Here is a 26487-nt window from a genome sequence, read left to right as displayed (position 1 = left end):
CTCTGGAGTTACACAGTTGATATTTGAAGCATGTGAGCGCACACACACACACACACACACACACACACACACACACACACACACACACACACACACACACACACACACACACACACACACACACACACACACACCTCATAACATGAGAATAAATGGATTCAACAGAGCTACAAAAAAAGAAAAATGAAATATAAACTTTTTTGTTTTCACAAATGACAAAATTGCAAACAAAAAATGAGGAAATTTCAAAAAGCATCAGAGACAAAACAGTTACAAAGAAAGAAAAATGTTATAGCTTCATGTTCAACTACAGAATAAATGTTTGAAAGACCACAATTGTTTTTACGCAAACTGTTCAAGTGTTCAGTGTCACAAAGAAAACAGGAAAACTAACTCGTATTTAAAAAAAAGAAAAAGAAAAAAAGAATCAGTAGTTTTTTTGCTTCACACAAGTGCTCTTAATACAACAATAAAACATGCAATTTAAGCTGTATGTATATGTTTGCATGAATTAATTCGAATAAGTTTGCAATCGCTAAAATGTGCGATAAATACCAAAAGAGGTTTAGAGGCTGAGTTCTGTTTAGCGCTTTCACCTTTTAGGAATATCAGAAGAAATGAAAATGTAAAAAGTGGAACAAAACATGATGTACATGTTATGTTTTTACTTTGGAAGAAGCTGCCAGCATACAGACTGACAACCCTTTGCATATACATACACTTTGGATACATTTGCATAAGCTAGCCTTACCTGGTATTTGATAAATACTAACTTCTGAGGCACTAAAGGACTGAAGCGTCACCAAAACGGAACAAAACCACCACCAAACGTGCAGACTTGCCGTCTGCTGCACGTGGCAGTGTAACACTATGACCAGATTGTCTCTCCCAGGCGTTAAGGTCTGATGCTTCTTGTTGAATCCAGCCAACATTTCCTGTCTGGAGGATCAGGCTGGCTTGCACTGAGCGTGTGCGATGCATCTTTACATTATTACACCTATGCAATAAAATGTAATCGTGAAACTTAGCACTGTGCTAACATCTGTCATGTAACCTCTGAGTGGAAATGAGGATGACGTCTCTGCTGCCCGTCCACCTCACGTTGCTCAACTCAGTATGTGCTAGGAGGGTTTGACATTTCACCCATGGCCAGGACATCTGCGCGTTAAGCCTCACACGCTGGCCCCAGCAGATCGGCCTCCGTGATTTGTGAGCCCGCCTCTTCTTCTTCCTCCATCCATGGGCGTACGAGCGGAGGGATGGTTTCCATTACTGTCGCATACTGCTCCCTGCAGCGCAGAACGATTGATGGCCGCCCAGAGCCTCTCATTCTCCAGCCGCTGCTCACTGATCTACAGGCAGCAGAGATGTGTGCTTGGTGTTATTTAAACACAACAATCAAAGTGAGCTCAGAAGTCACTGGATTTGAAACATAAACCAAAAACAATCACCTGTTTCTCAAGCATTTGGATTCTCATCTCTTGACGGGCGACTGTCTCTCGCAGCTGCAAAAAACCACAACAAAAGGGTTTACTGTCATCGAAGCACTGCGGTGAATGCCGCATTTACTCACGCTTCGGATTCTTGAGTATGTTACCTGTGTCAGCTCACTACTTGAATTGCAACACCCATAAGACTCTCCTTTTGCCAAGCCATCAGTCTCCTCCAGTCCGTTCACCTTATCACAGCTCATTCGTTTTGTCTGTAAAGCCAACACAGAGAATTTAAAGTGAATATAGCCACTTTATTAAGAGTGCTTAGTGGAAATCGTATATAAACAGCAGCTGATTGCTTTACCGGTAGGTCCTTCATGCTGCCGACTGCTGCTGCAGCTGCTTTAAGCTCTTTCAGTTCTTCATACGGTAAAGTAACACTCTTAGAGAAGGAAGAGAGCTGGCCTGGAGTGAGAGGCTCCGAGTTGTCTGGTATCGGGATGACCTCTGCATCTTCGAGCTCCTGTTGGAAGAGAACATCACAAAATTAAGATAAAAAAATAAATAAATAAAAATCAAGATTTCCTTATTTATTTGTGCTTCCACAGTAACAAACCTTTCTCAGCCACAGAGGGCAGGAGCTGTCCCCGGTCTGATTCGCCATCAACATCATTGGAGTTTCCAGGAAGCAATCCTCTGTATTAACCTCCATTGTACCCCCAAGACCCCTGTCGCGACACTCCGTCTCGGCACCAAGTTCGATGTCCAGATCCATGGACGTGGATGGAGATTCCTCATGGGCCAGCCCTGACACACACACGCACACACACACACACACACACGAATTAACTTTCAAGAAAACAAAATTAATCAGAACACAAATGTCAACAAACGTATTTACCCCTATCGGTCGACAGTCCACTGCTGTTTGAGCGGATGGTTTTTGAGTTGAGTACTTTTTCTACAAATTAGAAAAAACGGGCATTAATTAGCTGTTTTATGAAATAACTTCTGTTGGTGTCTGTGCAGCGATTTTCTAGACAGACCCATTATGATGATGGTGTGCCAACCATGGCAAGAAAGGTCTGGGACGTGGTGGAGGGAACCAAATATTGGCCTCGGCATGGCGGGGCAAACCTCAGAGCCGAATCCTTTATCAGCAGGCATCCCGAGTCTCCCATTTCCTGCGTTTCCCCAGGCAAAGATCTGATTGTCTGCAAGAAAAAAAATTATGTCATACTGTTCTGAGGAGGAAAAAAAACAAACAAACAAATACTTGATATAAATATCATAATAGTTAGCAATACATGAACCACAGTAGTGCACATGCTCTTACCCTCTGTGGCTGCAATGGTGAATCCATCTCCACAAGACACTTTGGTCACTATCTTCCCTCCAAACGGGCCAACAAGGACCTGGACACATTGGTGTTTCTTAAAGTCCTTCACGCCTAACTGCCCATACTTGTTGCAGCCAAAGGTGATCAGACGACCACGTTCTGCAAAGACAAAAATCATATGAACGAAACCTCTTTGACACAGTTATTTTTTAGAAGAGAAATGATAATAACTATTTTTTGTTGTACCATCAATGGCAGCTGTGTGTGTCTTCCCTGGAGCTATGGTCCGGATCTTGAAGTGAGACAGCTGCTTTACCAAGGTCAGTGTGGTGATGTACGGGATCCCCTGGTAACTCTGGATTGCCAAACATGAGAGAAAGAAAAAGAAAGAAAAAGGCATTTATAAGCACAGCTGCACAAAGCGGTGCGCAAGACTGTTATTATTATAGTACTTTAAATACAGCTAACTACCTCTCCGGGGTGGTTTTTGATTCCAGAGAATCCTTGAGTCAGCCCCAGCTTGTTGAAGTCATTGTTTCCACATGCCAAGACTTTGCCCATCTCGGTCAAAAAGAAAGTCCCATCACTGCTACACGACACTGATGAGATAGTTGCACCTTTAGGAATCTCCACCTGAAAACAAACAAACAAACAAACAAACAGCAGATGTAACATTAAATTCATTTGTATTTAACCAGCTCCTGAGAGGCCTCTGCCAAGACACTGAAGTAAGTCTTACTTGCATAGGAGAATTAAAATCATCCTCACACTCCAGGCCAAGACGTCCTGCCATGTGAAAAAAATAAATAAAAAGAGATTAAAGATGAGATGCAATCTTAAAATGCAGTACATTTAAGTGACACTTTTTCCACCTACTGGCTACAATTATGAAAGTCAAAGAAGGAAATCTGGTAGATGCTTACAAACATCAGCTAAAAACAGCAACCCTATGTACCATACTCTCCTACGCCCCACGAGTAGATGTCGCCATTCTGAGTCAGCACCACCACGTGGTTGTCTCCACAGGAAACCTGGCGCACCGGTCGCTCCTCAAAAAACTCCAGAAGAACTGGCTCCAGAATCTCCACGCCCAGCTCGCCCTCGATTCCAATGCAGCCATAATAGTCCGACCCGAACATGTACATCTGGTCTTCATCTGCAAAAGAGGCAGAGGAATTTTCGATGGCTTTACAGACCCTGTTTTCTTTTTTCAGCTTCATTTGTAGTGCTGTGCTGAACCTTTGCAGAGCCTACATTGTGGTGGGTAACACCACACGCTACATTTATACTCTATGTGCTGATGTGTCTGCATTTAACTGTTTAACAACACTAACTTTTACTGAAATGCATTAAAACAAAAGACTTCACAACATACTCCAGGCACTGTCCTTGTGCTAATTGATATACAGACACTGCAGTCTGCATTACTCAAGTGGCAACCCGGGTGGCAGGCTGAAAAACCAGGCCAACATGGAGGTGCAGTTTCTCAAACAGCCAGATATGGACATTACTCTTCGTTTTATTGCACAAAGGGATAAGAGTGTGATGGTAAAGTGGAAACTGCATGCAGGACAGAAACATCTTTGACTCTTTGCAAGCATCTTCACAGACAGCATGCTGAAGGAGTTTCTGTGTCCTCAAAATTAATCATAATTAAATAATGTACTGCATTACTTTTAAATAAAAGTAACAAGTAACGTGTAACACATTATTTATCTTGTGTAATGACCCCAACACTGCCAGCTGCAGGACAGCTTGTTTGCAGACTTCACAAACCAGTGAGTGACATTAAGGTACCTACATCACTGTGACATGTAGTTTTGGTAAACTGCATATCAGGATACAGCTTCAGTTAGGGTGCAGTGTTATATGGCTATGCTACAGCTACTGCAAACATTTACCACAGCACTATAAATCAGGCCTTAGCAGGAATCCTCTTCACTTACCAGTGACACAGGCAGTGAAGTCAGCCCCACATGCCACCTGTCGGATAGCCTTCCCTATCAGCTTCTCCACCTTCTTTGGTTGCCGATACGAGGCCTGGTCTCCGTGCCCTAGCTGGCCCACCATCTTAGCCCCGCCTTGTACATTCTGAGGGTGGAAAAAGTTCCCTGTAGTGCAGCAAAAACCAGATCAAATATGTCTTCCACAGAACGATGGATTAATACTTACAGCCCAGGTATACAGCTCCTTTTCCACTGACACAACCGCAAAGTGGTTCTCTCCTGCACACACATACTGGGCACTGCTGCCTGCTTTGAACGTGTCTAGTTTCTGAGGAGTGAACTTCCCTCCACCCCAGTAATACACATCCCTCGAGCGTTGAGTAACCACCGCGACAGGACTCTCGCTCACTGTGCTCAGCCTATTGCACAAGCACAACAAATCATTTAAATCATGTTGGAAAGATGTCGAGCCTGCTTCTATGATGGTGAACACACAGCTGAGGAATCATGAACTCACTTTGGTTTCTTCATGGCTGAATTTAGCAGGCAAACTCGCTCTTCAAGCTCCCTGTTAAACAGTGAAGCTGTCAATGAGTGGCAGATTTTTATTATAATGAGGCAATATGAGGATTCGAAGCGTTCTTACTGTCGGCAGGAGGAAATTAATGGCTGGCCGAGAATCTGCTCAGCGGTGGGCCTCTTTGCAGGATCCTGAAAGATCACAAGGGTTAGTGATATCAATCAGCTCTTTACTTAACCACAGTGTTATCTCTGGGGTCAGACGTTTGTTTTTAAACTCGAAACAACACTCTGATTGTTCTTCTCACTTACTTGATCGAGACACTCATGCACAAGTTTCACTATTGCAGATGAATAAATATCCGAGTTCAACTCCATAGTCCAGTTGCCCTGGACAATTTTCACACAGAGATTCAGAGGGTTCTGAAAAGAAAGAAAAACATTATGATAAACTCATTCTCGAGTCAAAAATCCAGAATTTATGCTCGCTACCAGAAAGCCTGAAAACCTACCGTAGCATCAAATGTCCTTGTAAGTGTTAGGAGTTCAAAAAGTACACAACCCATGGCCCAAATGTCGGATTTGAAGTTGTACTTTGCTCCCTGGCACAATTCAGGTGACATGTAATATGGAGTTCCCACACACTGGACATACAAAGGAAGGAAATGGTGCATTAAGATCATTAGTGAAACATGTTATCTCAACTTGATTCATAAACTATACCACCCTGGCATGTATCTGCAAAGCAAACTCTCAGTAAACACTTGCATTTAGTGCAGAGTCTCATTAGTAAACAGCAGCAAGGTGGCTAATGAATGCTAAACATATACACCTACTCGCTTCCATTTACAGTATGTGTGCTATTTTTGCTAAGATAATCTAAACTCAGCTATGCCTCAGCTACAAAGCAACAGAACAAGTTTATCTTTGGAATCTATGTTTAAGTAATCTATGTAAAACAGGCACAAATCTAAGAACCACACTCCCGCTACACCAAGTGTAAATAGAGTGAACGGATGATTAACAACTGTTGAGATTTCCTTAATCGTAGCCTCCAGTTTAGAGATGTCGGGGAGGGAGCCACAACTTACACTCTCCGCCATGGAAAATTCGGAGCCTAGCTTCTTTGCGAGGCCGTAGTCGCCCAGCTTAATAAGGTCAGTCTTTGTCAGGAAAATGTTGAGAGTTTTGATATCTCTGCCATTTACAAAAAGAGAGAAAAAAAAATATTGTTTCATCTGCGAAAATCATCTGCCGGATACATTCAGTCAGAGCACGAACATCCTACCTGTGTAAGATCCCAGCCTTGTGAATGTGGGCCACTGCTGAAGTAATCTGGTACAGGTACCATATGACCACCTGAAGAAAACATGTTCAAGATTCACATAGAACAGCAAAGAACATAACAATTTTGTTTAAAATAAACAGCCTGTCATAGTCCATTCATACCTTCTCGCTGAACAGTGTCCCCTTTTGCTGGACGATTTTATCATACAGATTTCCGCCTGCAATGACAGGACAATTTATCACCCGGTCACAGATGAGCAACACCCAAACTAACCTCAATCAGATCATCAGAGGTTAGCAGTTGCACTGGCTTACCATTGCAATACTCCAACTCAATGAGCAGAGTGTTTTTATCCATGAAATGGTTGAAGTAGGCTATGATGTTTTTGTGCTCCAGGATGGAGAGGATGCTTATTTCATTCATGACATCTCTGCGCTCCTTATCTGAAAGTGAGTTCAGGTCGACCTCCTTCCATACCACCAGAGAGTTATCCTATAGGGAAACAAACCAAATAAATAAGAGCCTCAATTAGAGAGGTCTCAAGATGTTATTACAATAGCAGCTAATCTTGCAGATACATATTACAAAGGGACTAACAGGCAATGCATGAGAGAGTCATTCATCTTGTTTTCACCCAAGAATTTCTCAGAGCCACAGTGAGAAATACCAAGGATGTGCACAGAGGAGAACAGTGAGGCATTCAATTTTAATAGAAGACACTTGCAGGTCATAATATATTAGCAAGGCATTTCCTCACATAGCATTAGGTATGAAGAAAACCATGCCAATAAATCACGAGAACAAAATCAGGCTATGCTGATACCCTGCTTACCTCTGTCCTTCTGTACAGAGTCGCTTCACCAAACGCCCCCCTCCCCAGGATCCGGATAGGAATGTAATGCAACTTCTCCTCTTCGCCATTAAAATGGGCTAAAGCTGATCGCTCACTGACCACAGACCCGCTGCTCAAATCCGAGCTTATCGAGTCCAGATGTCTCTCATAGCCCTCCAGTGACATTTCTCTTTAGAAACTTGTTAGCCAATGGCAGTGATGGAAATAACCTGAACAGGCCCGACGACAACTCTTTCTGGAAGACTCCTAGAAAGCCGCACACGCGTCTAACATGCTACAGCTGTCGGCTAATGAAAAAAAAAACCCGTCAAATTTCGGGTGAAGTCAGATTTCTCAAAGCTACTTATAGAATATAACGACTGTTATAGACAACGTAGCTAAACGCGTGCAACTACAGTAGTTGCACTAGTGTCAAGCACGACACAACAAAAATGAGAACGTTCAGTCAAATTTTCTGTGAATTTTCAAAATAAACGATCTAACTTCTGTCGTGTCGCTGTGCGTTTTATATTGAAGGTCACGACGCTTATTTCCGGGAACATTACTGGTGTGTTTTGTCAGTTAGCTTGACTTGGCTAATAAGTTAGCAAAACGAGATTACAGCCCGGCCGACAGAGTCAAATACTAAATTGCTGAGTACATGATACTCTGATAAAATAGTTTCGGGAGGTCTTCTTAAGAAATACAGAAGTTACGAGCGTTTAAAATGAGCTGACCTCGCACACACAAACAACAACAACACCGACAACTCGCCCATCCTTTCCTCGCGCTCAGACCCGGAAACTGTCAAGCGCGGTCTGTCTCTTGGTTGAAACATCAACACTTCTCGGCCTTCTCGAGTCTTGCATATGTATTACTATTTTTATTTATTCATTTTGACCCCTGTGCCTACAGTTGTAGCTACTATACACTAACACACGTACCATAAAATATGCATCAGGACAAGCAAGACATGTATACTAGTTTTGTTTTTGTTTTTTATGAAAAATTAAAAAGATTAATTTTTGTTGTCATAGCACAGATACTGTACGGCGAAATTTCAGAGTGCTACATCTGAAGACATGTTAAGACATGTAAAACACAATGAAACAGACAATATAGAAGCAACAACGTAATAAAACAGCTCAGATGGGGAGGCCATAAACAGCAATAAATTGACAAGATACTAAAGTCACATATATATCAAGTTATTGCACTGGGCAATTAAACTGAGTATTGCCGGTGTTAGAAACCTGCATTAATGTCCTTCCAACCAAGAAAAGAAGTGGTTTCCTGAGGTATTTGCTCTGCTTTTGATGCTTCTGCACCCTTTGCACTCTTTTCTTGTCAGCCACTGTATAGGCAGCCTACCACACAGTTATGACATATGTCAACACACTCTCAACTGTAGTGCAGTAAAAGGTCACCAGGAGTCTCTCTCTAATATTGATTAAAGGTGATACCATAAAAGGTGATTGACTGATTTTAATTATTGCATGTGTTGCTGGACTATCAGATTAATAAATTACTCTGACAGACTAATAATTTTATAGCTTTGTCAACTATCACTGCATTTTAAGGCAGCACATGCATTACAACAATCTGTTAAATCATCCTCTGGTTCTGGGAGTCTATGAGGCTTTTCTTTTTGTTTGAGTCAGCTTCAAGTGGGCATTAGTGGAACTGCACTTTTTAGCTCTTCCACGTTGGCTGTTTTTAAGGCCTGCAGGGGGAGCCAAAATAACATCCATGTGAATTGCAGGTCTCAGTATTTCTCAGCAGAACATTGCAGTGTTATGATATGATCAGCGTCTTCTTTCACTGTAGCTGTCCATTCTGTGGTTTTAATGTTATGTGGCTAATCAGTGTATACGTGAGCAGCATACAAGTCACTGCACAGTCCCAGATGCACTGTGCAATACAACAGAGAAAAAAGTGATTCTTCCTTGCCCCATAAGGGGTCACTTAGAGACTGTAATAGCAAAGTATGGGAGTCAGCATGAGTCAGTATGGCAAGAGAAAAGTACATTAAATTAGCCTGTCATTGGGAGGATATGGAAATATGTGACTTTAAGTAATAGCCTTCTTTTAACAGCTCTGACAAGGCTAAGTAGATAATTTTAAGTTGGTTTTAATTTTAATTCTGTTTAACTAGGTTTTTTGGGGGCGAATACTTACATAAACCAAAAAAGACCACGACACCCTGTAGGACGGATCGGGTTTACAAATATTTAAGCTAAAAGCACAAGGGTGTGAAGAATTTTGGACCAATATCATTATTTACATTAATGATTTGAAAATTAATTAATTTTGTTTGTGTCGTTATATAAGCCCTCTTTTGTACAAGGAAAAGGAACTTCATTAATACCATAGCACCTTTATTTATAATGTCAGTGCGCCCCAGGGTGGCTGTGGCTATAATGTAGCTGCCATCACCAGTGTGTGAATGTGTGTGTGAATGACTGGATGACTGGTTGTGTAAAGCGCTTTGGGGTCCTTAGTGGCTAGTAAAAGCGCTATACAAATACAGGCCATTTACCATAATGCACTTCAACATAAAACCTGGGTTCACAATATGCTGTGCATATACAAATAGCATAAACCATAATACTACTACTACTAATAATAATAATAATTATATAACAAAACAAAACAAATACTTATCAGTTTTAAAGTCTCTCAGCTCACCATTTTTAAATTTGTACATCCCGGGTATCTATAATATAAGTTCAGAGCATTCATCACTCATCCGTATGCCTATATGAGGCCACCGGGTGGCTTGTGAAGACGTAAAACAACTCCTTTGGGGAGGGGGGTTAAAGAGGAAGATACTCATGTTATATTGGGTATAATATACCTAGCTCTGTCAGTAATGTGTAAAACACTGTGTGCCAAATAAGTGGCTGAAGGGCGTCAGTTTCACATTCCTTCTTTGCAGGAGGCAAGGGAAGATTCATATGACATTTAAACGAAAGCATATTTTCAATAAAACACCCAAGTGGAAATAATATATGGGAATTGGAATATCTTGAAAGCATGACAGGACTTCAATAATGTTTAAATAATTTAGTGACTGAGTCACTCCTGTCTGTGTGTGAAGTTGTACTTTTATGATCCACAGATCAGATGGGCCACAATACTTTCAGATATACAAACCTGTAAGTGCATAGCAACCAAGACACGTTCGGTGTAGTTTTCAATATTTTGACCGCAAATTCAAAGTGACTTGAGGTTGTGACAACAGTGACTGCTGTTGTGATTTGGCACTATATAAATAAAACTGAACTGAATTGATTTTCTGTTATCAGGGATTCCAGTTTACGTTTAATGGACTGGCACAGACACAGAGCGTTAGTGATGAACAGGAATGCCAGAGAAGAAATGAGAACTGAGAAATTGGAACATTTTTATGTCCATTTTTTGCAGATTGATCATCAGGAGTGCTGAATGCTAATAACCCCTGTTGTTACTGCACTTGTTATTGTTTGACACCAGAAGTTTCATTTCCCTCTTTTTGGGTCAAATGTTAACTATATAAGTTGCTGAACATGCACTTAGAGAATTAAGATTATTTCAACATCTGTCAGAACCACTGCATAAAAAAGAAAGGAGTACATTTCGTACATGCACAGTATTAAGCTTTTTCACAGCTAGTAATAAAAAAATCTTTTCACTTGTGTAACATAAAAAAACATCCATATTGAAATTAGTCTTAATAAATTATGTAAGAGCACAGTATAATTTGCAATATTTGTTTGGTTATTCAATGGCTCAAAAATGTCTTTCCAAGTTTGTCCTGAACATATTCTAATATTTACGATGACTGCACAAATTGGCAGTAGGCATCCACATTCACTGGTTACTTTCTATCACTGGTCACTGGTACACCTGTTCAACTGCTTGTTAAAGCAAATACCTAATTAGCCAATCATACGGCCGCAGCTCAAGAGATTTAGCCAAGCAGACATGCTCAATATGACCTGCTGAAGCATCAAATGATGAAATAGGAAAAAAGAGAAGATTTCAGTGACTTTGGATGTGTTATGGTTGCTGGTGCATGACAGGCTGGTCTGAGTATCTTAGAAACCGCTGATTTACTGTGATTTTTCCACGCAACCATCTCTTGTATTTACAGAGAGTGGTGTAAAATGAGAAAATATCCAGTGAGTGGGGGTCCAGGCACACCCAATAAAGCCACTCTGAATTTTACACATGCGCTTGACATATAAGTTACACTGATTTGTGTATTTTGGTAATGAAAAAGTTCAAAACCACATCACTAATAAGTTATTGCAGTACAAGCTCAAATTAATTATGCAGTTCACAGTAGTTTAGTGGTTTTGCAGCAATTATGGTAACCAGTGGGACTGAGGGGGATGCTGAGAAGACAGGTCCAGGCACGTCAGGCTTCGGGACCAAAAAAGAGCTCATTCCTCAGCTTCTGAAGCTAGCTTGAAAGCATGAGCCTACATGAAAATTGCAACAGAAATGGAAATGTGTTATGGATGTTGTGCAATCAGACTCAGCTGTCGTAGTGTGTGGGGAGTTCACTGGTCAACTTACAAGCCTCCTATTTGTCGCCTGGTGCAGAAGGTTTTGCACTTTTATAGCTGTGGATGCTTTTTTCTATTAGTGGACTATACATAGAGTATATAGTTGTAAACATACATATTGACTTGAACAACCACGAACAACTGATATGAACCAGTTCTGACTCTAGAAATGCCTTGTTCATATCAGAAGTCAGACATGAACGAGGTAGGATAACGCGCCATGTCCCAAAGCTCAAATCATCTCAAACTGGTTTTCTTGAACATAATGAGTTCATTGTACTCAAATGGCCTCCACAGTAACCAGTAGAGCACCCGTGGGATGTGGTGAAATGACAGATTTGCATCACTGATGTGTAGCCAACATATTTGTAGTAGCTGCTATCATGTCAGCACAGGCCAAAATCTCTGAGAAATGTTTCCAGCACCTTGTTCAATCTCTGTCATGAAGACGTCAATCAGTTTTGAAGGCAAAAGTCCAGCAAGGTGTACCTAATAAAGTGTCTAGTAAGTGTAATTGTTTGATTTTTTGTTCTTATGCACACCATCTTTTAAAAACAGGTTATCATTCTTGATTGAAGTTGTTAGTTGGAGACAATTTGGAAATTATGTTCTTAACAGGTAATTTAAGTTCTTTATGTAAACAGTCATACACTGTGTGCACAATTATTAGGCAAGTGGGTATTTTGGCCATATCATATTTTTTACGCATATTTTCCAACTTCAAGATGAATAAACTTGAGTGCTTATTGGATTTAAGTGTATCAGGTGATCTGTATTTGCATAATGAGTGAGGGTGTGGCCTAAGGAGATTAACCCACTATATAAAGGTGTGCATAATTGTTAGGCAGCTTCTCTCCCTCAGGCAAAATGGGCAAAAAAAAGTGATTTAAATGGACTCTGAAAAGTCAAAAATTGTAAAAAGTCTTTCAGAAGGATGCTGCACTCTTGAAATTGCAAAGATATTGGGGCGTGACCACAGAACCATCAAACGTTTTGTTGCAAATAGCCAACAGGGTTGCAAGAAACGCATTGAGCATAAAAGATGCAAGTTAACTGCCAAAGATTTGAGAACAATCAAACGTGAAGCTACCAGGAACCCATTATCCTCCAGTGCTGCCATGCTCCTGAACTGCAACCTACCCAGAGTGTCCAGAAGGTGTTCAGTTCTTAGAGACATGGCCAAGGTAAGGAAGGCTGAAACCCGACCACCACTGAACAAAACACACAAGTTGAAACGTCAAGACTGGGCCAAGAAATATCTGAACAGACATTTTTCAAAGGTTTTATGGACTCATGAGATGAGAGTGACTCTTGATGGACCAGATGGATGGGCCAGTGGCTGGATCAGTAACAGACACAGAGCTCCACTTCGACTTAAACGCCGGCAAGGTGGAGGTGGGGCAATGGTATGGGCTGGTATTATTAAAGATGAGCTGGTTGGACCTCTTCAGGTTGAAGATGGCCTGAAAATCAACTCCAAAACCTACTGTTAGTTTTTAGAAGCAGTCGCACAGGAAAAAGTCTGCATCTTTTAAGAAGACCATGATTTTTATGCAGGACAATGCTCCATCACATGCATCAAAGTACTCCACTGCATGGCTAGCCAGTAAAGGCCTTAAGGATGAAAAGAAACAGTACACCTCTCTGAAAAGTGTCTGGGAGGCTGTGGTTGCTGCTGCACAAAAAGTTAACTGACAGACTCCATGAATAGAAGGCTTGTGACAGTGATTGAAAAGAAGGATGGCTATATTAGTCACTGATTTTTAAAAAAAATTTTTTTATTTTGACACATTTTACATTTTCAAAATTACACAGTGTACATTTTGAGTTGTTTTATTATTCTCACTGTAACATTTGCAAATAAACTAGTGAGATGGGAAAATGTTCATTTTTTTCATTTAGTTGCCTAATAATTCTGCACATATATATATAAATATTCTCTTAAAGACAAAACCTCACTTTTACATTCTTAAACATTTGGGTTTAGATTAATTAACATTTTGGATTGACCAAGAGCACTGTCCTTGATCCATAATGAAAATTAATCCTCAAAAATACAACTTGGTTAATAATTGTGCACACAGTGTATTTGATGGGGACTTTATATATTTATTTTTTATCTATTAATCCAAAATGTTTAGGGAGAGTTTTCATATTAATTAGTCTATGACAAAATGATAAAGGCTTCATGAGGCATGTGAGTCCATGAGACATGCCTTGTGTCTGTATATAAGGAGGGGAAAGCAGCTCAGTGGGCAGAACCTGCAGCATTGCAATGGAGACTTCACAGAGGACAAGATCAGTTAGGCCAACGTTTCCTCCAGTTTTCTTCAAAAGCTACAACATATCCGGACAAGGTATGGCACTGAATTCCTATTTGATTTTTATTTTGTGCATTTCTACAGTTTTCCCACTCTTTTCCTTCATAAATGCAGATCAGCCTGTGATTTTATGTATTCACATTTTTTTGGTAGTTGTATAATTTTTAACAAATGAAGAATTTGTGGTATTATGCCCAAATAACTGTAGTTTTAAAGTGATATTTATTATAATTATTATTCATTATGCTACCTACACATTAGTAAAGCCGTAGGGAGAATAATAGATGGCCCAAAGGATGGGAATAAAACGTCTAATAGTTTAAATTTGATAGTTTTATAATATATTTTTCCGAGTTACTTCAGTCTAATTTCTAGCTTTTTACTTATTTGCTGCATTTCTGAATCATCTTCAAGTGTCAACAACCAGATTTAAATGAAAAGTGTTTATCTGAAAATCTTTTTTTTGTTTTCAAAATTTGTATGTTTGACCATGCAGGTGGAGATGGATTTAATCGATGGGTTTTACTGTGCTTGGGACTCTTGAATGCTGTGCTGCTGATAGTCGCTGTTGTTTTTGCGATTAAGTGTGAGTGTAACAGCTCATGTGATGATACTGTTTACTTGTGCTTGGTTGTGTAACAATATTGGTTAGCCAATACAATAATTGTTGAACTCTCAGCAACCACACAAGGGGAAATGCACATTTTCCATATTTCAAAACACTAATCATTTCATAATGATGAACTAATTATATTAATATATCTGTCTCTCTTACCTGTGTAGGTGCCAAAGTCAAAGAGGGCTCCTTGCACATTTCCAACCCAGCTGTAACACAGCTCTTCAATGAGCTCGACTATCTCCGAAGCAACCACAGCGATGTGATCGAAGCCGAAGAGGAGGCCAAGAAGGCGTTAGAGAGCGCGATCAACAACCACAAAGAAGTAAAGGTGAAAATTGAGCAGCTGAAGACCGTCAATGATGGTTATGAGAAACAGATGGGAGCCCTGCAAATAGAGAAGACAAACCTAAAGTCCAACATATCAGTTTTAGGTGAGAAGTTTTGTTTTAATCTGTGAACTCTGAATACATTAAAGTACCTGAAATGACAAGAAATCCTTTGTTTCTCTCAGAGAACTCTTGTGATAAATGCGCTCCTGGATGGATTCTTTTCAACTCGTCCTGCTATTTCTTCTCTTCCACCGAGTCCTCTGCTGTCAAAAGGAACTGGCATGAGAGCAGAGTGGACTGTGTTAGTCGTGGCTCTGACCTTGTTGTGATTGATAACCAACAGGAGCAGGTGGGTTGAAAATAAGAGAGAAGAAGCTTGAAAACAGATAAGTTATCTACATACATCGTCCACAGACATACAATAGTCACTGAATATGTCTGTGAAGGTTCTCAGTCATCCAGGTCATCGTAGTCAAAGGAGCTTGCAAAGAAAAGCGTCTGGACTTCTTTAAGTTGCTTGAAGACGTTTCACCTCTCATCCGAGAAGCTTCTTCAGTTCTAAGGTCAAATGGTGGAGAGTCCCAGATATAAACCTAGTGGGAGTGACCCCCCACAGAGGGACAAAAGGACCCCCTGATGATCCTCTAATCGCCTGAGCCAAGGTGGGAAACTGGGTGTGGGTCCCAATCAGCCAGAGTTTCGGGTGTGTTCATTGTGAAACCTGGCCCCACCTTATCATGCGATTTCCTGAGGTCAGATGGCCCAGCATGTGAGTGGGCGTTAAGGCGTCTGGGAAGGATCTCAAAACTGGATTAAAGATGGCAGAGAGTTGGTGTCGTAAACCCCCGCCTCTGTTCAAAGATGGTCGCTCACAGTGGACATAGATGCTTCTTTCACTCCTCTTTCAAACCATCTGTCCTCTCTGTCCAAAATGTGAACATTGGCATCCTCGAAAGAGTGACCTTTATCCTTAAGATGCAGATGGAGTGCTGAGTCTTGTCCTGTGGAGGTGGCTCTTCTGTGTTGTGCCATGCGCTTGTGAAGTGGCTAACTGAAGAAGCTTCTCGGATGAGAGGTGAAACGTCTTCAAGCAACTTAAAGAAGTCCAGATGCTTTTCTTTGCAAGCTCCTTTGACAATAGTCACTGAAAGTGATTAGCAAAGATTTTTAAATGTAGCCATAAGGCTGTTTAGGAGTTTCTGTGTTGGCATAATTTGCATCCCACAGGCAATCGTGGCCAGTTTTGTAAGTAGGCAATTTACAATTTTTATTGACTAAATTTTAAATGTATTTTTCTCTTTTTTTGCTCACATAGGCATTCGTGAGTAACACCATCAAACTTCTAAAAAACAATCCTCATCAGTGGGTGAACGGATTCTGGGTTGGTCTTACTGACATAGCGACAGTGGGGACATGGGTGTGGCTTAATAATGTCACAGAGGTGGAACAAAGGTAAGAAAAGACAGATTATTAATTATAGATTTTTATAGATCATTTCCACTTAATTATCTGTCTCGCCTTTTCTCAGGTACTGGATGGATGGAGAACCAAATGTTGAGGAGGAAAATTGTGTGATTATCATTTACTCCTCCTCTAATCCCTGGAAGACCCGCTATGATGGAAACTGCAATGGGCATAACTTAGACTGGATATGTGAAGTACCATCAAGATAGTCTTGATTCACTCCAGAAACCTGGAATGATTCATATGTTTTATGTTTGGGGCATTTTTAAACTTGTATCATTCAAACTGTATTAAAGTCAATGAAAAGTGTATTACAGTTCAGTAAACAATATTAAAATGTTTTGGAAATTTCTATATCTTACATGGACACATGAGTTTTATAATCCGCTTACATCCAATAGAAAGATTTGCTGTGCTGGAGTTCGTACATCTACCAAGTTAAATCATTATGATCATTAGTACCACATTAGCATCAGTGTACTGGAGTCACAGGAGCCCCAGTTTCATTGTGTTTGGCAGTGTAGAGAGATCAAAATATTGTGTGGAGAGATCAGAGTGATGTCAGAACAAAGTTAACTAGGTTTACACACAAAGAAACCCATATGGAAAAGAAAAAACTTATAAAAGACTTGCATAAGATGTGGCCTACTTCATATAGTGAATCATATAAGGCTTATATGATTTACTCATGAAAGTGGCCACTTTCTCATTACTTTCATATATTGTTTTAGGAAGTATCCAAAACATAAGTTTCATTTATATAATTTTTCAAGGGATTTTATATCTGTTTTCACTCTTGTATGCTTTTCATACAAGTTTCACACAAGACGGATACAAACTTTGTAAGATTTATATATATCTTTTCCATATGGGAAGCACTCATAGAAAAATCAAGAAACATTAATGAATCTCCATCTTTAAGTTCCAAAATCCTACAAACATTGATTGCATTGAGGGGGGGGGGGGAATTCATTTCTTAGATCACATGCTAAGAAGTGACAAAGTCTCCAACATTCAGTGAAAAACAAAACAAAACAAAAAACAGAAAAAAGACTACACATCAAAAGTGACAGTGCAATTGTAAAAAAGGCAGCACAGCATAGGTTTCACATATCTATCTAAAGGATAATGTAGATGTTTGTCCAAAATGTACTCGCCACGTTTAGTAACAACCAAATACAGCAAACCAACCCAACACAAACACCTCATACCAACTGTAAAGCACAGTGGTGGAGAGGTGATGATTTGGGCTTCTTTTACAGTGACAGAACCTGGACACCTTGCAATCACTGTCGAGTTGACTGTAAACTCCTCTGTGTACCAAATCGTTCTGGGGTCAAAAGAGAGGTCTGACAGCTAAAGCTTGTGCCAGACTGAGTCGTGATAGAACAGGAGTGGCCAAATCCAGGCCTCAAGAGCCGGTGTCCTGCAGGTTTTAGATGTGTGCTTGATCCATCACAGCTGATTTAAATGGCTAAATTACCTCCTCAACATTTCAAGTTCTCCAGAGGCCTGGAACTAATCATTTGATTCAGGTGTGTTGACTCAGGATGTTATCTAAAACCTGCATGAGACCGGCTCTCGAGGCCTGGAGTTGGCCACCCCTGTGATATAACAATGATCTCAAACACAGGAGCAGATCTACAACATAATGACTAAATAAAGAAAATAATCAAGGTGTTACCTACTTGAAATGCTGTTGACCTTGACAGGCCTGGGAGCTTGAGGGTCCTGCGCAGTATCTTAGCTGTTCCCAGGACTGCGCTCTTCTGGACAGAGATCTCCGATGTTATTCCCGGGATCTGCTGGAGCCACTCGCCTAGCTTGGGAGTCACCGCACCTAGTGCTCCGATTACCACGGGGACCACCGTTACCTTCACCCTCCACATCCTCTCGAGCTCTTCTCTGAGCCCTTGGTATTTCTCCAGCTTCTCGTGTTCCTTCTTCCTGATATTGCTGTCATTCGGAACCGCTACATCGATCACTACGGCCGTCTTCTTCTGTTTGTCTACCACCACTATGTCCGGTTGGTTAGCCACCACCATTTTGTCCGTCTGTATCTGGAAGTCCCACAGGATCTTAGCTCGGTCATTCTCCACCACCCTTGGGGGCATCTCCCATTTTGACCTCGGGACTTCCAGGTTATACTCGGCACAGATGTTCCTGTACACTATGCCGGCCACTTGGTTATGGCGTTCCATGTATGCCTTGCCTGCTAGCATCTTGCACCCTGCTGTTATGTGCTGGATTGTCTCTGGGGCATCTTTACACAGCCTGCACCTGGGGTCTTGCCTGGTGTGATAGACCCCAGCCTCTATGGATCTTGTGCTCAGAGCTTGTTCTTGTGCTGCCATGATTAGTGTCTCTGTGCTGTCTTTCAGTCCAGCTTTGTCCAGCCACTGGTAGGATTTCTGGATATCAGCCACCTCCTCTATCTGCCGGTGGTACATACCGTGCAGGGGCCTGTCCTTCCATGATGGTTCCTCGTCTCCCTCCTCTTTCTTGGGTTTCTGCTGCCTGAGGTATTCACTGAGCATTATATATATATATATATATATATATACATATATATATATATATATATATATATATATATATATATACATATATATACATATATATATACATATACATATGTATATATATATATGTATATATATGTATATGTGTTCTTCCTCTTACGCCCCCCCCCCAATTTTTGCACATGTCGAGGAGCGTGTCAGGTTACATTTCACTGTGTGTTATACTTGTATAACTATGCATGTGACAAATAAAGAACCTTGAACCCCCCCCTTTACGCTACACCTACACGGGTATTTTTGAGAACGCAGCTGTTTCTGTCACGGTTCTGGGTCCGTTGGACCCGGTATTTTGAGTTTATTATGTTTTGGTTTATTTTTGCATTATGGATTGTTTTCTGATGTTCTGGTGCTTTGTTTATTATCATTATAGATCTGTTTCTGTTATTCTTGGTGAGGGATCAGTTCTTAGGTTTTGGGTTCTCATGTGTGTTGCAGTTTCTGTTCAGTGTCTAGTCTGTCTCTCAGTGTCATGTCTGCATCTGGTTTAGTACTTCTTGTTTCCTGTCTTATTGTGAAAGTCTTTGTCTTATGTTAGTGTGTGCAGCTTAGCTCCCCCGTCTCGTTAGCCCTGATCTCCCCCAGCTGTGTCTCCCTTCTGTTGCCCATTCCCTCATTACTACCCTGTGTATTTAAGCCCTGTGTTTTCCCATGCTCGGGGTCGCGTTGTACCCTCAGACCCTGCCTGTGTGTTCCTGCTTGGTTTCTGTTTTTGTTTCATGCCAGCAATAAAAGCTGTGGTTTTAGTTACATTTTGTCTCGGAGTCCTGCATTTGGATCCACATTTCTGCCTGTCCGCACACAGAGCCCTGACAGAACGACGCGACCAGTATGGATCCAGCGGACTCACTTTTCACCTCTGAGGGAGAGAATCTCGCGCACCTATGGGATTACTGTTGGAGGATAATCCACGCTGTGAGCCCCTACAAGAGGCAGCTGGAGGTAGTGTTTTTTGATAATTTTTTGTCGTCCACTGCCTCCACCGTCAGTTTTCTGAACATAAATGGACTTAAGCAAATAATAACAGCTCTAAGAGCGAGGCTAGCCTTCGAACTGTTTGGCATGAGCGGTCCAGGAATGGACGATTCAGCTACCCTCCTGGAGGCCCTCACTACGTGGTGTTCTCGACGTCAGCGGCAGTTTTTGCCAAGATTTGTCGCCAAATCGTTTGATCCATCCTTAAAGAAGAAATGCAACCCTAGCCATCACCACCCAACCACACTTCCCTTTTCTCCTGTAGTACGGACTGGTGCAGTTTTCATTTCCACTCCGCAGCAGTGTTTCTCCATGTCACCTTTTGCCAGCCCTGATCCCATTTCAACTGGCAAGTGGTGGATGCGCCGCCAGCATTCAGTCCCAGCAGGAGTCTGGGATTTTGTCTGAACAGCCGGCTAGGAATGTTCTGGATGATTGTCATGCTTCAAAACCTGTCAAGCATGTAGAGACCGCTGTTCGTCCTCAACTCAACACATCTGTGAGCGCAAACAACATGTGTGTCATCCCAGATATTCATAAGCCCCAGCCAGGTAACTCAGGAGTAGTTAATTCAGAAGTTGTTGTGCCTACTCCTGTGCCCATGTTTAAAAATGAACAGTGTGTTTCCCGGCCTTCAGTTCAGTTAGCTGCCCAGCAGCCACCTTCAGCTCGGTCAGCTGCCCAACAACCACCTTCAGCTCGGTCAGCTGCCCAGCAACCACCTTCAGCTCGGTCAGCTGCCCAGCAACCACCTTCAGCTCGGTCAGCTACCCAACAACCACCTTCAGCTCGGTCAGCTGATCAGCAACCACCTTCAGCTCAGTCAGCTGATCAGCAACCACCTTCAGCTCGGTCAGCTGCCCAGCAACCACCTTCAGCTCGGTCAGCTACCCAACAACCACCTTCAGCTCAGTCAGCTGATCAGCAACCACCTTCAGCTCGGTCAGCTGCCCAGCAACCACCTTCAGCTCAGTCAGCTACCCAACAACCACCTTCAGCTCGGTCAGCTGATCAGCAACCACCTTCAGCTCAGTCAGCTGATCAGCAACCACCTTCAGCTCAGTCAGCTGATCAGCAACCACCTTCAGTTCAGTTAGCTGCCCAGCCACCTCAGCCGTCAGCTGCCCAGCAGCCACCTTCAGCTCGGTCAGCTGCCCAGCAGCCACCTTCAGCTCGGTCAGCTGCCCAGCAGCCACCTTCAGCTCGGTCAGCTGATCGAGGGGCCCGCCCAGCCTCATGCCACGTCTGCTGGAGGGTCCGAGTCGCCCGTCCAGCCTCCTTTCTCACCAGCTGGAGGGCCTGAGTCGCCCGTCCAGCCTCATGCCTCGTCTGCTGGAGGGCCCGGGGAAATCGGTTCAGCCGTCACCTGCTGAATCATCCCCCGCGACTTTCACATCACCGCCTGCAGCATCATCACCTGCAGCCGACCACTTGGCTGCAGGTGATGATGCTGCAGGTGATGATGCCGTCAGGTTCCGCAGTCGTCCCGCTGCCGTCAGGTTCCGCAGCCGTCCCTTCATCCACGCCTGGTCCGGCCTCCGTGTCTTCATCCACGCCTGGTCCGGCCTCGCCTGGTCCGGCCTTGTCTGGTCCTGCGGTTGCTACACCACCGCCAGAGCCAGCTCGACCCGTTCCGCCTCGCCTCTGCTGGCTGTTTTCCGGGCCTCTAAGTTGGCATCATGGCCTTCGGGGACGGCCTCCGGAAAGATTTCGGCGCCGCCGCTGGCATCGCGGCCGACCTCCGGACCTGCTCAGTGGCTGCCACTACCTTCCAAGTGGTCGGCCGCCTGATTGGTTTTGCCTCCGCCGCTGTTGCCGTGTGCACGGTCGACCTCCAGAACTGTTTGCCCGTCACCGCCATTGCCATGTGCACGGTCGGCCCCCTGAACTTTTCATGGACTCTTGTTGGGTTCTGATTTGGTTTTGTTTTTGATCTGTTTTCCTGTGTTCTTGGACTGTTTTCTTGTGTGTTTGGACTCTTGTGCTCCTTTTTGTTTCGATTGAGATTTTTAAAAACTCAGTTTTTTTTTTTTTTGTTGTTTTTTTTTTTGTGCAAAATGGGTTCAAAAACACAAACAACTGTGGGATACTATTTGTCCGTGATTTGAACAGAGGGAAAAAATTGTGGCAGGATCAGCCTGATATTATTTGGATCCCACTGTAACTTTAGAACTAACATCTCCGGAGTAGTTAGTCATTAAAGGAAGTGTTTGTTCTGTGATTTGGAGAGCCCAGCGCCTGCTCCAAACACAGGGATAACCAAGAGTTGCCTCAGCCTCCCCTACACACACACACACACACACACACACACACACACACACACACACACACACACACACACACACACGGGGTGGGCCCCACACGGGGTGGGCCCCACACTTTGGGAACCTCTGTGTATGTTGTGTTGTCCTTTGTCTCAGGTTGTGTTTAAATAATTTCAGAACCTGGCATTCTTGTTAAAAAATTAATGTGTGTGTGTATGTATGTTGCGGGTGGGGGGTTACTCATGGACAGTGCAGAAAACATTATTACTGTCCAGCATCTAAGACGGTTAATTCGGCTATAAGAGTCAGCACATTCAAACCCTCTGTGTTTGAAAAGTGAATGCTGCAGAAAAATGAATAACAACTATTTCACTTCTCCTTTTCCCCCCCCCACACATTCCACATTTTACTGGAATTGATTGTGTTCAATAATTTTTGATGAAATCAGCAAGTTCAGGTTGCGTTATCTCAGGCCAGTTGTTATTCAAATGCACATATGACCGATGTTGACTGAACAGTGAGAATGGAGGAGAGGAGAGAACCCACGGGTGGTAATTTTAATGGTGGATTTAAGGAATTCATTTGTGAAGAAGACTTCTACGATGAAGAGCATCCTCATCATCATCAGTCTAACAGGCACCAAGGTATAATAAATTAAATTTGTGTTTAATGGGCTTCCGTAGTCTGATTCGGGTGTCTGTTGGTTATTTTGACCAAGTTTGAACATACCACTGCTAAAATAAGTTGAAATAAGTTGAATACTTAATTCTCACAATTAAGTATTCAAAACTTTCAGGCACCAAGCAGTTCTTGATAGTATAGTATTTGTAGAGTTTGAGTGGTTTATTCTAGTCTGATGTTTGATCTTTATTTAAATTCACTTTCCTATTTTGGAGTATTTGTGTTTTGTTCCTTTATTACTTTCTCTCTTACTTCCCCCTTGTCTCGTCCTGTGTTTATGTGCCCTTGTTTCCTTGTTCTGGTCATTCTTTCTTGTTTTGTATTTTAGGTTCGTTTTGCTTCCCTCCCTTCATTCCTAGACTGTTAATTAGTTTCACCTGCATCTCATGCCTCACCTGTTTCCCATCCTCATTGAGTTCTGTTTTGTTCTGATTCTCCGTTTCTTTGTTGTTGCAGTATATTTCATATTTGGAAACATGTCTGTTTCCTGTGTGCAGCGCTGCTTGGCTCTCGTGTTCTTATTTATCATTTCTGCACTTTTAACACTTTTTTTTTAAATTGGGCTTTGTATTAATATTAAAGACTCACTGTTTTGGACTGCTTCTTTTGGGCCTGTCACTACACATGATTTAAGTTCAGCAAGTAGTAAAAAGATACATTAAGTTGCCTTTATAACATGTACTTCAAGCAAGTGTTGGTCACGAAAGATTTGTCATTGTCATTAAGCTGAAAATTCTTCTTCTCTGTATAGTGTCCATGTTCACTATGAGTCCTGGGAGATGTCACAGACTGGCTGCAGTGAGCCTGGCCCTACTCGCTGCTGTTTTGCTGATAGTTGATATTGGCCTGGGAGTCCATTGTAAGTCAGTCTGAGGACGTGCAATGCACAGAATCATTCTTATTATCAAACAGATACTGAATTTTGTTAACAATCCAGAACAAAAACAAAAAAATGTTAATAAATAAAAAATGGCTAAAATTATTTGTACTATGTACTAAAATATGATTGTTGTTTGTCAGTGTCAGTAAATAATGTTATTTACGAATAAGAAAAACAGTAAAAAGAACTAACCCTATTGTGTAGTAACACTGTCTTGTTATCTTGCAGATAACAAACTCACAGATTCTCACCTCACCCTCGATGATACCGAACGCATCAGCAAAGAGCTCATCAACCTCCAGGATACTTACAAGACTGCAGTGGAAATCATGAAGGATGCCAGGAAGCAGCTGGACAGTGAGATGAGCCGTCAGACACAAACCAACTGGGAGCTTGAACACCAGACAAAAAGAAGCAATGACTATAAAAGTCAGATGGAAAAAATCACAAAGGAAATTGAAACTTCAAGATCACGCTTGTCAATGCATAGTAAAACCTGTTTTATTATTTCTGTATATAATAAAAATGATTTGTTTCATAATTTTCTATAATAGTGGCATTATCTTTTGGAAACAGGCGATGGCTGCAAACGCTGTCCTGTGGGATGGATTTTAATGAACTCTGTATGTTACTACTTCTCCTTGAAATCAAATGAAATGAAAACATGGAAGGAATCCAGAGATTTCTGTCAGCTGCAGGGAGGAGATCTTATAATCATAGACAGCCAAGACAAAGAGGTTTGTTAGTATTTCTGTGGAGACCATTCATATTGATTTTTTAAAATTAATTTTAATCTTTTTTTTTTGTTAGAACTCGACAGTAAATTTCCTAATAAATCATCAAGATGCCTCCCAGCTCTCGACAGACTTCTGGATCGGACTGAGTGATTCCAAGGAGGAAGGGACTTGGAAATGGTTGGATGGAAGATTTCTTGTTCAAGGGTAAGAGTTCAGTATGCTACACACAGTGAAACTGCCACTTACAAAAAATGAACTTCTCCTCAATAATATATGTGGCTGAGAGGGAAGATGAAAAAGTGGATGGATTGAAAGAAAATGTTAGCTCTGTAAAGTAAAGTGTCTTTTACTTCAGGTACTGGAACGATGGAGAGCCGAACAATATCAATGATGAAGACTGTGCAGCCGTGTATCCCAGAGTAAACTTCTTCAAAGCTTGGAATGATGTTAGATGTGGAGTCAGAAGGAAATGGATTTGTGAAAAAGCACCAGAATCCATGAGCTAAAATGTCTAATAAGGCATACAGTCTTAGATATGTAAACTATCACATATTCTTTAAATCATAACATGCATAAGGTGGTTTCACTTTGTCTTCACTTTGTTTTCTGTACCTCTCACTGTCTCTATCGCTCTCTCTCAGCGTGTCCACCCTTTATGTCATGAGCACAGTTGTTGTCTGGCTGTGGTTGCAGCTATAACTGGTAATATGACGACTCTTTACTGCTCCTAATACTCCTATTATCATTAGCCACAGAAATAATCATGACAGGAGTATACTGGCTGACAGTGTAACTGTGTCCCATCACTTACTGCGAAAGGAAACTTGGCTGCCTGTAATAACATGTAATAACTATAGAAGATGCATCCTTCTATGTGTTTTGCATTGGGATGCTGGCCTTCAACTCTCTGCAAAGTCAATTAGTTACAAACCCTAGTAAACCATGTTTCATCATCATCATCAACTTTATTTATAAAGCACTTTAAAACAACCACAGCTGACACAAAGTGCTGTACATTGGAACTGTAAAATAAAATTACATGAAATATAAATAAAAACCAAATAAATGAAGAGTGAAATCATTAATTAAATAACTACTTCAATTAAAAGAGAAACTGAGTCTCACTGAGGTTAAAAGCCAAGGAATAAAAGTGGGTTTTAAGACGCGATTTAAAAGTGGACAGTGAAAGGGCCTCTCTAACGTGCATGGGCAAATTATTCCATAATTTAGGGGCCACGATAGAGAAGGCCCCGCCCCCTCTGAGCTTCCTCCTGGATCTCGGTACCTCCAGGAGCAGCTGGTCAGCTGACCTGAGAGACCGACAGGGTATGTGGGGATGAAGAAGCTCAGAGAGGTAAGGCGGGGCAAGACTGTGTAGACATTTAAAAACAAACATGAGAATTTTAAAACGAACTCTAAAAGACACAGGCAGCCAGTGCAGAGAGGCTAGCACGGGGGTTATATGCTCTCTTTTTCAAGTTCCTGTTAGGAGTCGTGCAGCCGCATTTTGAACCAACTGCAGACGTGAGAGCAACGACTGACTGACCCCCACATAAAGTGAGTTACAGTCCAGGCGGGAAGAAATAAAAGCATGGATCACTGTGTCAAGGTGCTGCCTCGAAAGACAAGATTTTACTCTTGCCAGTCGCCTGAAATGATAAAAACTGGATTTCACTGCTCTGATTTGGTTGTCCAATTTAAAATCACTGTCCAACTTAAAACCAAGGT

General features: G+C 41.8%; 3 protein-coding genes across 3 annotated transcripts; 2 read left to right on the top strand and 1 right to left on the bottom strand.

The window, feature by feature from the left end:
* Nucleotides 1–239: 239 nt before the first annotated feature.
* On the bottom strand, nt 240–8189 carry nek9 (NIMA related kinase 9). Its single transcript, XM_026151576.1, has 23 exons — nt 7358–8189; nt 6840–7017; nt 6687–6742; nt 6526–6596; nt 6329–6434; nt 5750–5881; nt 5550–5660; nt 5365–5429; nt 5236–5286; nt 4945–5137; nt 4719–4863; nt 3728–3928; nt 3512–3558; nt 3244–3405; nt 3019–3127; nt 2770–2931; nt 2480–2647; nt 2335–2394; nt 2050–2240; nt 1798–1956; nt 1598–1702; nt 1452–1505; nt 240–1352 (listed from the first exon to the last, which is right to left on the bottom strand). The coding sequence occupies exons 1-23, from the start codon at nt 7541–7543 to the stop codon at nt 1173–1175; spliced, it is 2892 nt and encodes a 963-aa protein (XP_026007361.1). The 5' UTR covers nt 7544–8189; the 3' UTR covers nt 240–1172.
* Nucleotides 8190–14181: 5992 nt separating this feature from the next.
* On the top strand, nt 14182–16995 carry LOC113012386 (C-type lectin domain family 4 member M-like). Its single transcript, XM_026152541.1, has 6 exons — nt 14182–14267; nt 14728–14817; nt 15015–15281; nt 15362–15528; nt 16495–16631; nt 16708–16995. Exons 1-6 carry the CDS (start codon nt 14186–14188, stop codon nt 16850–16852), a joined length of 888 nt encoding a protein of 295 aa, XP_026008326.1. The 5' UTR covers nt 14182–14185; the 3' UTR covers nt 16853–16995.
* A 5902-nt stretch (nt 16996–22897) lies between these two features.
* On the top strand, nt 22898–25754 carry LOC113012213 (CD209 antigen-like protein E). The gene is made up of 6 exons (XM_026152271.1): nt 22898–23105; nt 23894–24001; nt 24251–24511; nt 24599–24759; nt 24833–24963; nt 25115–25754. Exons 1-6 carry the CDS (start codon nt 22985–22987, stop codon nt 25263–25265), a joined length of 933 nt encoding a protein of 310 aa, XP_026008056.1. The 5' UTR covers nt 22898–22984; the 3' UTR covers nt 25266–25754.
* Nucleotides 25755–26487: the final 733 nt, after the last annotated feature.

The sequence above is a fragment of the Astatotilapia calliptera genome, chromosome 19 (assembly GCF_900246225.1).
Source record: "Astatotilapia calliptera chromosome 19, fAstCal1.2, whole genome shotgun sequence".
NCBI lineage: Eukaryota > Metazoa > Chordata > Actinopteri > Cichliformes > Cichlidae > Astatotilapia > Astatotilapia calliptera.
Note: the sequence above shows the minus strand (reverse complement) of the source record. Positions and strands in the feature narration are given on the sequence as shown.

What these genes read in the sequence shown, in the direction of transcription:
- nek9 (XM_026151576.1), bottom strand. Translation starts at nt 7,543, where the DNA reads ATGTCACTGGAGGGCTATGAGAGACATCTGGACTCGATAAGCTCGGAT. An exon ending in CACCATTGCAGCCACAGAGG is followed by an intron (nt 2,648 to 2,769) that starts GTAAGAGCATGT and finishes TTTTTCTTGCAG; the next exon opens with ACAATCAGATCTTTGCCTGG. An exon ending in GCAGCATGAAGGACCTACCG is followed by an intron (nt 1,703 to 1,797) that starts GTAAAGCAATCA and finishes TTGGCTTTACAG; the next exon opens with ACAAAACGAATGAGCTGTGA.
- LOC113012386 (XM_026152541.1), top strand. Translation starts at nt 14,186, where the DNA reads ATGGAGACTTCACAGAGGACAAGATCAGTTAGGCCAACGTTTCCTCCA. An exon ending in CTACAACATATCCGGACAAG is followed by an intron (nt 14,268 to 14,727) that starts GTATGGCACTGA and finishes TTGACCATGCAG; the next exon opens with GTGGAGATGGATTTAATCGA. An exon ending in GTCACAGAGGTGGAACAAAG is followed by an intron (nt 16,632 to 16,707) that starts GTAAGAAAAGAC and finishes GCCTTTTCTCAG; the next exon opens with GTACTGGATGGATGGAGAAC.
- LOC113012213 (XM_026152271.1), top strand. Translation starts at nt 22,985, where the DNA reads ATGGAGGAGAGGAGAGAACCCACGGGTGGTAATTTTAATGGTGGATTT. An exon ending in TCAGTCTAACAGGCACCAAG is followed by an intron (nt 23,106 to 23,893) that starts GTATAATAAATT and finishes TTCTCTGTATAG; the next exon opens with TGTCCATGTTCACTATGAGT. An exon ending in TATTGGCCTGGGAGTCCATT is followed by an intron (nt 24,002 to 24,250) that starts GTAAGTCAGTCT and finishes GTTATCTTGCAG; the next exon opens with ATAACAAACTCACAGATTCT.